This window comes from Mustela nivalis (genome assembly GCF_964662115.1).
Source record: "Mustela nivalis genome assembly, chromosome: X".
In the NCBI taxonomy this organism is placed as follows: Eukaryota; Metazoa; Chordata; class Mammalia; order Carnivora; family Mustelidae; genus Mustela; species Mustela nivalis.
In genome coordinates, this window is record NC_139040.1 from 67,692,362 (window position 1) to 67,705,359 (window position 12,998).

Below are 12,998 nucleotides of genomic sequence, written 5' to 3' on the forward strand. Positions count from 1 at the left end.
GAGATAGATCACAAGTAGATAGAGAGGGGGAAGCAGGCTCCCCAATGAGCAGAGAGCACAATGCAGGGCTCAATCCCAGGACCCTGAGATCATGACCTGAGCAGAAGGCAGACACTTTAACCCACTGAGCCACCCAGGCACCCCTAGAGATGGTTTTTAAATTAACTTATAGGATATACTGAGAACCAAGAGAGAATAGTTGTGGGAGGGAAGAGACTACGGGTTAAAAGGAGTCTGCGTGACTTGTCTTTTTTTTTTTTTTTTTTTAATTAAGTAAACTCTATGCTCAGTGTGGGGCTCGAAGTCACAACCCTGAGATCGAGTCATGTGTTCTACTGACTGAGCCAGCCAGGCGCCCCTGTGAGAACACCTGCTACAGTGTACGCTAACCCTTCTGCACCTGTTTTGTGCCTACAAAGCCATAATGACAGAGTTCATAAAATACAAGGATTACTCAACACCTTTTAAAGAAACAAACAGAACGTATAAAACACATTCAGTCTTTTGTACAATTTTATTTTCTCCCTTCAACCATAATAATATGATATCCAAATTTTGTCTTAACTGGAGGGTCTGTAAACACAGGCTTATCCAGCCCACTTATAGGCAAGGCAAATGCTGCTTCTTGAAATGGTCCCACCATGGAACCTCTGGTCATCCAACCCAAGTCGCCCTGAAAAACCCAAAAGATATGTGAGGTCAGGTGGCCCCAAAGAGGAAACAGTTCTACTGTACTACCATACCTTGAGAATTTCCCAAAATGAATAGTAAGGTTCCTAGGTTCGTTCACCTGGACTGCAAAGAAGTGGGCTCACCAAGGACAAATGGGTGGAAGAGATCCAACCCTGGACTGAACACAATACACACTCACAATGTTGCTGGGTGTCTGTTAGCTGTGCCCATTTGGTAATGCCTAGTTTTAGACACAGGTAACCTGTACACAACTGTTCACAAGTTGCACATTTCTGCTTTCAAAAACTTTAAGCCAAGATATGGCTAAAATTAATGGTAGAACATAAATAATCCCTACTGCTGTGTATCCTCCATGGGGGAGAGTTTTTTTTTTTTTAAGATTTATTGATTTGAGAGAGAGAGAGCATGCACAAGCAGGAGGGGCAGAGGGTGAATCTCAAGAAGACTCTGCACTAACCACAGAGCCTGACGCGGGGCTCAATCCCAGAACCCCGAGATCACGACCTGAGCTGAAACCAAGAGTCAGACACTTAAGTGACTGTGCCACCCAGGCGCCCCGGGGAGATCATTTTAAATGAAAACAGCACCATACCCCTTGCCTGGCTTTATCTTCACTATACTGTGTGGCCACTTCATTGAATCTCATTCCAGACTTTAACTTTTCCATGGCTTCCATGATTTTCCCATGTTTTTCACACAGAATGTGTCTGACCTGCAAGGAGAAAGTATGTTCACATAGTCTGGGATATCCAAATGATCCCCTTTCTCAATGTACAGCAGTCATGTCTGGATTACCCACATTATCGAAAACATACATCAGGTTCACGGCAACAGAATCCTGGCAGTCTGCTCACAGTGACAGCCACAAACCCATTTCTCATGTCAAGACACTATCTCGGAACTCTGACTGAGATGGTAAGTGGGCACTGAGCTGGGGGAAGCTCCCATCTTTACCATGTACTTCATTGGTAAGAGGAAGAGATGTAAGGGTTGAAAGCTCGGGCCCTCGAGTCAAATCCCAGCTCTGCTGTATGATTGTAGGCACCTTCTTAAACCTCCAAGTATTTCCCTGTTTGTGCCCCAAGATAATAATAGTTCCTTCGTGTTCTTAAAGGGTAGTGAAGACTGAGATAACGCAGTTAGTACTCAATAAAGGTTAGCCATTACTTCATCAAAGTGGGGGAAGACATTAAAAAACCCACTAGGAAACCCTTTTTTACCAAAAGAGGTCCAATGTATAAAGCCTCACAATTCGGCACTTTGAAAAAGAATTGTATGTTGATTAACAATACTCATCCCTAAAGAAGTATTTAAATTTGACCTATGTTTACATAAAGCCATGTTTTTTTTATTCTTTTTTTTAAGATTTTATTTATTTATTTGACAGACAGAGATCAAGTAGGTGGAGAGGCAGGCAGAGAGAGAGGAGGAAGCAGGCCCCCCACTGAGCAGAGAGCCCGATGCGGGGCTCGATCCCAGGACCTGGCAGAAGGCAGAGGCTTTAACCCACTGAGCCACCCAGGTGCCCCAAAGCCATGTTGTTTAAAAAAAACAAAAACAAAAACATAAAAACAAAACCACTCTATCTTTAGAAATGATTTTGTCAAGGGAGCTGTTCTGCAGGATTCCCAATTTCTCATTCAAACACAATCCATGGTTTCCTACTGTAAATGATACACCAGGTTGGGGGATAGAGCTCTCTCCCTTATAAATGCAGAGACAAGCAAATCATGGTTGGCCTCAGGGTCCGACTCCTAAAATTGGGGCAAGGGGATTCTAGGCTCAAAGGAGTACTTCCTGACTGGAGGAGATACACAGGAAAGAATCTGTCAAAAGGCAGGGCTCAGAGAGGCAGACTTCTATAGAATGTGCCCAGCACTGTCCAGGAAGACAGAGACCGTCTGGACACTGGAGAGATGCGTGTTGGGAAACAAGGATGGTTCATCAGACCTCAGCTTGGCCTAGCTACAACCGCTTCGAGAATGCTTCCCTCTTTATGGTTCCATACTCACAAAGCAACCTTCTCGTTGGTTCAGTTGCTGGACACTGAATGACAGCATGGATGATCACAGAGAAGGGATACCACCCAACATGTCATAAATGAATAAACAAGTATTCTAATCTGGACAGCCTGACAGATTAGACATACCGAGTCCGTGGTACCTATGGGCTCTGCAATGTGACTGAGTGACTGGCAACTGTGGAGGACAGCATCTTGGAGAGAGCCAACCCCTAGAGAGGACCTGGAAGTGATCAGCGTAGAGGTAGTATGTGGACGCTACAGGAGGTGAGGAGACGACCCAGAAAGGCTATACACAATGAGAAGAGGAGAAACAGTGAGCTAAAACAGCCTTGGAGAATATGGACCTTTAAGCCATAAGCCAAGAAAGATGCTCAATAAAGCAAAGCACAAAGGAAAGGCCAGATGGGCAGGAAAGGCATGTTAACAAAACCAAGGCAAAAGACAGTTCCTTTCTTTTTTTCAAATTTTATTTATTTATCTGTTTATTTGAAAGCGAGAGAGCACAAGCAGGGGGAGGGGCGGGAAGAGAGACTGGGAGAAGCAGGCTCCCCACTGAGTAGGGAGCCTGATTCGGGACTTGATCCCAGGCCCCTGGGATCCTGATCTGAAGGCAAAAGCTCAACCTGCTGAGCCACCCAGGCGCCCCGCAAAAGACAGTTTCAAGAAGGAAATGGCCAACAGGCTTCAAAGCTGCGGAGTGATCAGGGAAGAAGTAAATCAATTTAGCACTGAGTGATCGATGACTTTAGCAAAAGCAGTTTCAGAAGAGCAGAAAGTGCAGAAGCCAGACTGTGGCCGGCAGATGAAGGAAGTAATGGGAGGTGGGGGGGCAGTCTGCCCCAGCTAAGTCAGAAAAGGAGAAAGGGCTCTTAGGAGAGAAAGGTCACAGACATGTATCTATTTTTAAGGTCCCTGGGCATAATCTCAGAATAAAGGGAAAGACGCAGTAAAGAGGGAAAGGCTTAAGACATAGCAACAAAAGAGCATGGAGCTAATGAAGGAGCCTGTGTGGCATTCAGAGAACTGCTTGAAAATTCACTGGCCTTAAAGAAAAAAAGCTGAGAAGACAGCAGAGGAAGGTATGGGTGAAGAGAACTGTTGGGAGGGGGCTGGAAGACCACTGAGTTCCTGTCGACAGATCTGGTTTCCATTTTTGTGTGAAAATTTAACAGTATTTACAAGTTAGTATTTGCTGGGTACTGTGCAAAGCACTTTCTGTGCGTTCTCACGTGAATTCCTCACACCAATCCTGTGAGACTGATCGGTGTTTCTCAATCCTGGCAGCACATCAGAACCATCCTCAGTGCTGCTAAAAAAAAATCTATCAAGGTCCAGGCCCCAGCACCTGGAGATTCTGAGGCAGCTGGTCTGGGGTGGGACCCCAGGCACTGGTAGTCTTAGAAGCTGTCTAGAGGAATCCAACATACACCGGGGTTCAGAACCACTGGACAGTTATCTGCTGACTAGAGCAGGGTAGTGGGTGGCTGCAGGTGAGCGGCAAAGGATCACTGTGCAGAACTGAGGGCATGGTGAAGATCAGAGACCAAGAGTTGGAGGGGGGGTCCCAATTCCCGAGCCTGTGTGACTCTCCGGCAGGGTCCAGCACCTCTGGGCTTAAAGGTAAGGGAAGCAGACCACTGGACTGATCCCAAGTTGTAGTTTGGCAGGTGGATGCAGCAGATGACCACAAGGAAAAAGAGTCGGGGCTCCCAGCCCCAGTGGTCAAGCTCTCTGATCTAATTTCCAGCTCACAGGACACACGGGGCTTGGACAACAGACACAAAGCTGAGGAGAAGGTGGGGAGAGTAGGTGGGCTTGAGGTCTGCACACAGAGAACAGAACAAGATTGGGGGAGGCAGGAAGTGAAGGGAAAGGACGGAAGCTGTTCAGCGGGTGGATTTCAGAATCTGCACAGCTCTACAGAGAAAGGGCAGGGTGTGGGCTCAGAAGGGGGCTGAAAGCAGAAGGGCAGGATGTGGAAGGAGCATAGCCCCTGAAAGGCGGGAGGATTCCAGGGTCCCCTCCCGGCTGGGACCTTTACAAACACTGGAAACAACCCAGATGTCCTCTGGAAGGTGAACAGTTAAACATTATATGGCACATCCGTTCCATATAATCTGGCACACTGCATCATATGGCACACTACGCAGCCATAGAAAGGAACAGACTACTGCTACATAAAACAACTTGAAAGAGCTCTCCAGAGGATTACACTGACAGCAGAAAAAGCCAGAGGGTTACATACTGCATCACTCCATTCATGTAACATTTGTGAAATTATAAACAGAAAGAACAGATTAGTTGCTGTCAGGGGTGAAGGATGGAGGGAAGGTAGGTGAGGGACGTGGGCATGGCTATCAAAGGGCAACAAGAAGGATCCTTGGGGTGATGGAAATGTTCAGTATCTTTACCGCATCAATGTCAATTTCCTGGTTGTACTATTGTTCTAGAGTCTGACGTAGGATGCCACCATTCGGGAAACAGGGTAAAAGGTACACAGTTTTTGTTTTGTTTTGTTTTAACAAAGGTGAGTCTAAAACTGTCCGTTAACAAGAGAATTTAGCTCTGATTACATGTCACTTCTTTCCACATACCTCATGCACAGCCACACTGAACTTATTTTTTTTTCCAGAAAGGGCAAGGAACCTCTTGAAATTCATATGCAGTAGAGCAATCTCTAGGCCAGGTGCTTGGAAAAAAGTCAGCATGTGAGGTGAAAACTGCACATGGCTAAAATTACCCTATGACATCTCTTATGAAGATGCCCTACTGGACACCAACACGTCAGCCCTCATTAAACCCAACAGAGTCTGTCTCTCCAACCCATGGCAACAATGACCACTTCTTCAGCTGAAAACCAGATGAAGTACTTGGTTGGTTTTTAGGGAACATGCTGCATGAAAACCTATCTTCAGATGCCAGAATCCCACTTCACATAACTGGATGCTCATACAAGACCAGAGATCAACTATGGAAAAGCAGATTCACGTCTCCCATCTCTACTCCTGGTTCACGCAGTAGAAAAGTAAGTAGAACAGCTCACACTATATTCCTCTCTCTGGCTGCACATCTGGCTAGATTTATAGGATGTAAATGTACTACGGCACTTACTGCACAATGAAATATATTCCTTGCCTCACTGCTCCAGCTGCCATGTGACAACAGAAACCGTTTCTTACCTCCTGTTTTTACACATACCCGGAACTTTGGACACTGCTTGGTGGACAGGCGGTTGTCATTAAATCCTTACTGAATGAATAAACCCAAGTATAGGATCCCATGTACTGACAGAAATATGGATATTGCCTTGTTGCATAGCACAAAGCAGTATGGTTGTTCACAGACTGTATTTTCCCAGGGCAGACGTTCCTCTGAGATGGGGTCAAGTACTTCAAGTAATGATTTGTAATTATTCTCCCACCCCGGTTTTCATGCTCAGGGCCCTGGCCTGTAGCTTACCCGTGGGGGAGCTTTCTGAGGACACCTGCGCCTTTGCCTGTTTATCTAAGCCCTTGGTTTATAAAATATCATTTTCTTCAGAGAGGTCATTCACTTACTTATTTTCTTCATACTTTGTATTGTTTCTTGATATGTACTAAGGGTACTTAATACTTTTGTGTTGTTAATACTCTATCATTTCTTAAAATGTATGAAGTGTACATTTCAAGAAGCAATACAAAGTATGAAGAAATGTGGGATGTTTGAGAAAACGCTTAAAAGGAATTACCTTGCATACATGAGACTGGTCCCTATCTTCCAATTTTATGTTATGTTGATCCTACAGCCGTATTAGGCTAGCCTCTTAGAATGAGTTCAGCATACTGTCTTTTTCCTTTCCTGGATTCCAAAGTAACATGTGTATATATGTTATTGATATTCAACATTAAAAAAAAAAGGAACAAGTGACTCACCTTTACTGCACTGCCACCACCTTTGGGACCCTGAGCCTTCTTGTCAGAACTGTCACTCCCAGAGGCTGCTCCCCCTTTAGAGAAGAGATCACAGGTACTCATTTAAAATGCATCTTGATACTTACACAAAGAGCCAAGACAATAGGAGCCGATAATCCATCTTAGCCACACTTCAAAAGGGCCCTTTGCCAGACACCCTACTACATGTGGCTGAATTCGTCTGTGACTCACCTCTCTTAAAGCAAGAAATGTGTGCCTTACAGAAACCCTTCATGGGAAAGGGATAGACAAGTGAGTGTGCTGATGGGTGAACGACAGTGCCAAAAGCCCAATCCAGATTCTCTGGACCCAATTTGAAATCCTGCCCACTAAGAGCAAATCCCTGAGCTGTTGTAAGATGTCGAATAAGCCAACTTCTGTGTTCATAGCAGCGTACTTACTGTTAGGGGCTGATGTTCTTAAGAACTACTGCTGGATTAAATATTCGGTTCAATAAACATTTCCTAAATAACTACTAAGTTCCCAACACTGGGGATACAAAGATGAAAAAGCCATGGTACCTTCCTTCACGGACCTCGTAGTCTACTGGGGAAGACACATGTAAACAGATCACTTTAGGAGAATGACCTACAATCTATGGACAGAAGGCTGTAGAAGCATAGAGGGCCATTTCAGCCACTCAGGGAAGGTTTTCTGGATGAGCAGAAGCTGACCAAAGGAAGAAAGGACAAGGATGAGGGGACAACACAGGGTGGTGGAACAATGTGGGATGTGTCAGAAATTACAGATGGGGCGCCTGGGTGGCTCAGTGGGTTGGGCCGCTGCCTTCAGCTCAGGTCATGATCTCAGGGTCCTGGGATCGAGTCCCGCATCGGGCTCTCTGCTCGGCAGGGAGCCTGCTTCCCTCTCTCTCTCTCTGCCTGCCTCTCTGCCTACTTGTAATCTCTCTCTGTCAAATAAATAAATAAAATCTTTAAAAAAAAAAAAAAAAAGAAATTACAGATGAAGCCCAGTCTGAGGTGGGAGCGTTATGAGATTAGTCTAGGGGAGGGGCTGAGAGCTGGGGCACGTGGGCCTATGAATCCCACTAAGGAACCTGGAATTTATCCTAGAAAAGGGAGCCACTGAAAAGTTTTTAATCAAGAGACTCCATGTTCCTTGTCTGAGTATCTCCAATGCCTAGCAAAGTACCTGGCACACAACAGTTGTTCAATATCCAACTAAACTGAAAACCCAAAACACCAACCACCGAACACCTAAGAACATCTTACTGCCAAAGTAGTTTTACTACACCAAAATTTTAAGTGGGTTTGCTGTATGTTCACTCTTGAATGATGGCTTCCGGTCATCCCATCCTCTCCCCTGCCGGATGCTGCCAATTGACTGCCACCTCACTCCCTCCAACTGAGGATTCTGGCAGCAGTTTCAGGATTCCTTTCCACCCTCACTCTCGTCATCACCTTGAATGACCTCACCACCTATGCTGAGGAACCATCCAACAGCCTAACTTCACACTTTAGGACCTCCCTCCTGAATGTCCATGCCTTCTACACTGGGCCACCTGCTCCCAAGAGCACACGATGGAACCATGCCACCAAAAACTAATAGTTCAGTAGCTGGCTACAATTTCATGTTCTTCCGGTCTTCTCAAGCCTTACTCCCACAACCCTGGCTCTTGGGCTTCACAGAAAGCACTCCCCACTTCTGTACCTTTATCCTGCTATGTTCTCCTAGACTATGAAATTTCTGGACCCCATGCTTGATCATTTGTGTTTCCATTGGCACCCTTAATTACCTTGTTTTGCTATTCTTTTATAGTCCAACAAACCCTCAACCTTGGCTCAGGGCTCCATCTAGCTCTTTTCAATCCTATATTATGGCAGTTGCTGGTTACCAGGTAAATCAAGACTGTGTAGATTGTGTCTTCTACAAATTCATGGGCTTCCAACCTTAGGCTCTCAGCCTTGAGGGCTGATCCTTTTATTAGTGTTTTGTTCCCTTTCCCATCACCCCCAATGGCCACTCCAAACCTTTACCACTCCCAAGACCCCCACTCAGTCCCTGCCCCTCAGTTTACAAAATTACTGTTGCCTTCCACTTTAATAAGAAATTGAAGCCATTAATCATGATACCCGACCAACTCCACCCCCACTTCGGCCCCCGTTACGATGCCCATCCTCGTCTCTTTCCCTATGACCTCAAGCATAACGTGACCCTGCTCCTATTCAAAGGTCAACTTCTCCACCTCTGTCCTGGACCCTATTTTCTCAAATCTCACTCCTCTAAACCCTTACCTCCCTAACTCTACTGGATCCTTCACGTCAGCCTCGCTCTCAGGTTTTCTCCATTCTGAAGAAACAAACAGAACTTTCTCTTCATTCTCTGTCCTCTCCTATCTACCACCTAATTTTTATGCTTTTTTCAATTAAGGCTTTCCAAAGAAGTCCGCACTGATTGCCTCCAACTTCTCACTTCCCGGTCAACCCTCCTCTAGTCACTGGCCAGCAGCTGCCCCCGTCCCGGACCCCGGGAGTCGCCGGTCTGCGAGCTCCTCCTCACCCGACCCCATTCTCTCTGGTTGCTCCAGCCGCTCTACCTTTCCCCCCTTTCCCGGAACCACTTTTTCCCTTGGGCGGCATCTTCGGAACTTGCGGCAGAACCCTCAAAGTCTTCGTTTGCCGCACAAAGCCCCTTGAGGCCCCACGGGCATGTCCGGAACACATGCCTGAAAACGGCACCCAAACGGACCGTTTTTGCTGCGGCCCTGGAAGCAGGCATATTCTGGGGCAGACGCGGTCCTTGGACCCTCGGACCAGTGGAGCTGAAGATGGCTGACCAATAAGAAGTTTGGGTCGTGGGGGGGCGGAGCCAAAGGTAGAGCAGGGGCGGGAAACCCCACCTATGCGGTTTTTTGTTGTTGTTTTTTCTGTCGCGAGCACTTATTTGCGCCAGCTCCCATGCTCCCCCACTTCTCGGCCGGCTCTTCTACGCGTGCGTAGTGAATGGCGTGGGCCTCTGCAGTCCCTTGGCGCCGGCTCTAGCCAATCCCGTGGGGCCTCCAGACAAAGGGAAGAGAGGAAGAACCGCAGTGGCGGCTCCCTCTTTTCGCTTCCTCCCACGCACAGACCTGCCCTCCGTTGCGGTTTTTTCATTTGAAATTTTAGACTGCGTTTGTAGGTGATTGGATTTAAAAGGTAGTTTTATTTTAAAAGGCTATTACCCCTCTGCCTCTTGTCATGGAGGAAAAATTGCGAGCAGGCTAAATGTCCCTCCATAGGGTATTGCTTAAATAAATAATGTCTCAACCACACAAAAGGATATGCGCCATTTAAAATAACGAGTGTAAAGCTGTCTGTAGAGACACAGGAAATGGCCTTAAGGAAGGTTACAGACCAAGCTATGAAATAGGGTACATTTTTCTGAAAAAGAGAAAGCGTGCATATGAAAGACAGGAAGGCTATCCAGTAAAATGGGACCAGTGGTGCTAGTACAGGTTGCGTGTGTTTCTGTGTGTTTTCCCAAATTTCTGTAATGGTGCAGCTTTTATGCTTAAAAGCATGCATTCTGGAGCCAGCCCGCCTCACCTCCAGTCCCTGTGCCACCATCTGGCTACTAGCTCTGTGACCTTGAGGAAATTACCTCATCCCTCTTTGGCTCAGTTTCATCATCTGTAAAATGGAGTCGTTGATAATAGTACCTACTTACAGGATGTTAAGAGAATTAAACAAGTTCAAATTTGTAAAGCACATAAACCAATGACTAACTCATAGACTGTTAGCTGAGGATGAGTGAGTTTCGAATTTGTGTCCTCACACTTTCTTCCCTTACCTGCAAACCCTCTTCTCCCAATTTGTATGTAAGATCGGGGCTTTTTCTTTACTCCATAAGATGGCTGTCCCTTGCCATCTTAAGCTACCCTGCTGGTAGTTTGCCACTGCTGGCCAGAATATACAGGTCCTCCAGTTCAGAGTTTAGTTTTTGGATACAGCCTTGCTGCGCTTGGGATGCTTCATTCCCACCCCAAAGGATCAGGCATTTTTGAGACTGTGCCCACCCCCAACTCATACATAACAAGCAGCCCCCTTATGTTGTACTGCTGTGGCATTTGGACACAAGACATCTCGGGCACTCCTTGTTTCCATTTGGGGGTGATCAACGATGGGAAATGCATCCAGTGCTGAGAGGATCATTGGTCCCCCACTTCCGAGGTGGATCCTGCCCATATACTGACTTTTCAAGTTCAGCTGGAAGGTGGGGGTTGGGCTTCGGCAGCAACAGTGTGGCCTTATGTTCATCAGCTTATCCACAGGCAAGAAGCCCAGGAGGCCCCTTTACTTCTGGTTTTCCACAGTAACAGCCTTTCCTGTGACCACTGGTTATGGCATGAAGAGGGGGAATGAAGCAGAGTTCAGTTCCCAGTGAAGAGCTAACATTAAATGGCAGATGCACCTGACAGAAACTTAGTGCCTGGAACATTGTGAGAGCTCTGCGTGTTCCAGCAGATAACAGCAGAGATAATAACAAGCAAGCCTCTAAGTGGCTGAACTTACCCAAAGTAGTACCTAGAGACCAGCAGTTCAAAGAAAAGTATGGACATAGGCCTGCTGGGGGGTTTCAAGGTCAAAAGCACTATAGGACAGTCAGATTCAAAATCATGTACAATCTCAACTATGCAGTATGCATCACAAAAAGATGGGGAAGGAAATATGATAAAATCTTCAGTGTTCGGGGTGACTGGCTGGCTCAGTCTGTGGAGCACGCGATTATTGATCTGAGTTGTGGGTTTGAGCCCCAAGTTGGGTGTAGAGATTACTTAAAAATTAAGTCTTTAGAGGGGGACAAACTATAAGAGACTCTTAACCTCAGGAAATAAACTGGGTTGCTGAAGGGGGTGGCGGATGGGGTAACTGGATGATGGACATTGGGGAGCGTATGTGTTGTAACAAGCGCTGGGTATTATATAAGACTGATGGATCACAGACCTGTACCCTGAAACAAATAATACATTTGCATGTTAACTAATTGAATTTAAATTAAAAATGATTTTAAAAAATTAAATCTTTAAAAAAATTCTTTGGGCACCTGGGTAATACAGTCAGTTAAGTATCTGACTCTTGGTTTTGGCTCAGGTCATGATCTCAGGATGGTGGGATCGATCCCCATGTTGGGCTTCCCGCTCAGCACAGAGCCTGCTTGTGCTTCTCTCTCCCTCTGCCCCACATCTCTCCCATTCTTGCTCTCTCTCTCTCTAAAATAAATACATCTTTAAAATGATTCTTAAGTGTTCTGTCTGGAATGTGAGTTTGTGCCTACCTTCCATTTTTTTTTTCTGTTTATGTTAGATTCTGCTTATATCCATTGGCCTGCATTTTTATTTTATTCAAGAAAAAAAGAGAACAATAAACATTATTTGTAAAATAAACACCCAAAAAAAGCTAGCTTCTCTACAGGGTTAAGTCTGCACCAGCCTGTGGAGGCCGACTGTGGAGGAGTCTGTGGAGCGGAGTGACAAATGAACATAAGAGCAGGCAGGGGGGCAGAGGGGAGAAAACTTCAGCCTCGAAACCATGGTAACGACTGCGGGAGTGTGCACAGTGAGTCAGAGCCAGGAACAGCTGCCAGTTGTATTTTCTATTAATTATCTCCTCAGACTGATTCTTCTACATATTTCTTAAACAAGGAAAATGAGGAAGGGGAAGCTGACAGCCCTCTGCCCAGGACAGTTCATAAACCTTGACTGAGACTCCCTGTCCTGTCCTACCTGCTCCACAGCCAAGGGCTGCAATTTCTTTTCCATCCTAGAGCCCCCTCCCCAACAAAGGTGAAAAGGGGGTGCTTAAAGCAACAGAGCACAGAGATCTTGTTGATCCCATTCAGAGGTGTCAATCCATGGGGAGCTCTGGGCCCCAGCTTCTGGGGACAAGGGTAGAAAAAGGTCACTGAAAGCAAGGAAAATCGGTACATGGTGGATGAGATCAGCCACCTGCAAAAGTAGCTACCCATCGTGGCCAGTGGGTGCAAGTATATTGCCCATGGGATGGATGTGTCACCTGAGCACAGCTGGTGGCCAAAGACCTTTCTAATCCTCCTCTTGCCATTGTTAACATGCGTGGCAGGAGATAATGAAACTTTGAACAACTGGTTTTTAAAAGGGAGTTTCAGGGGTACCTGGGTGGCTCAGTTGGTTGAACTTCCGATTCTGGATTTCGGCTCAGGTCATGATTTCAGGGTCGTGAGATCGATTGCTCAATCAGACTCTGTGCTGGGCGTGGAGCCTGCTTAGGATTCTCCTTCCCCTTCTGCCCCTCTTCCCCTTGCTCAGGCTCACGCGCGCGCTCTCTCTCTAAAAGAAATAAGTAAGTAAAAATATA

General features: G+C 46.2%; 1 protein-coding gene across 3 annotated transcripts; it reads right to left on the reverse strand.

The window, feature by feature from the left end:
• Positions 1–495: 495 nt before the first annotated feature.
• Positions 496–9,439, reverse strand: PIN4 (peptidylprolyl cis/trans isomerase, NIMA-interacting 4). 3 transcript variants are annotated; one of them, XM_082716231.1, is made up of 4 exons: positions 9,224–9,439; positions 6,628–6,701; positions 1,286–1,405; positions 496–673 (listed from the first exon to the last, which is right to left on the reverse strand). In XM_082716231.1, exons 1-4 carry the CDS (start codon positions 9,348–9,350, stop codon positions 515–517), a joined length of 480 nt encoding a protein of 159 aa, XP_082572357.1. In that variant the 5' UTR covers positions 9,351–9,439; the 3' UTR covers positions 496–514. The 3 variants fall into 3 exon arrangements, with proteins under 3 accessions (XP_082572357.1, XP_082572358.1, XP_082572359.1); XM_082716232.1 differs by having other exon boundaries at positions 9,187–9,346; XM_082716233.1 differs by lacking the exon at positions 9,224–9,439 and adding an exon at positions 8,922–8,977.
• Positions 9,440–12,998: the final 3,559 nt, after the last annotated feature.

Coding starts and splice junctions, on each gene's coding strand:
- PIN4 (XM_082716231.1), bottom strand. CDS start 9,350: ATGTGTTCCGGACATGCCCGTGGGGCCTCAAGGGGCTTTGTGCGGCAA. Junction 1,406..6,627: donor GTGGTGGCAGTGCAGTAAAG/GTGAGTCACTTG, acceptor TTCTCCTTGCAG/GTCAGACACATTCTGTGTGA. Junction 674..1,285: donor AAGATAAAGCCAGGCAAGGG/GTATGGTGCTGT, acceptor TGGGTTTTTCAG/GGCGACTTGGGTTGGATGAC.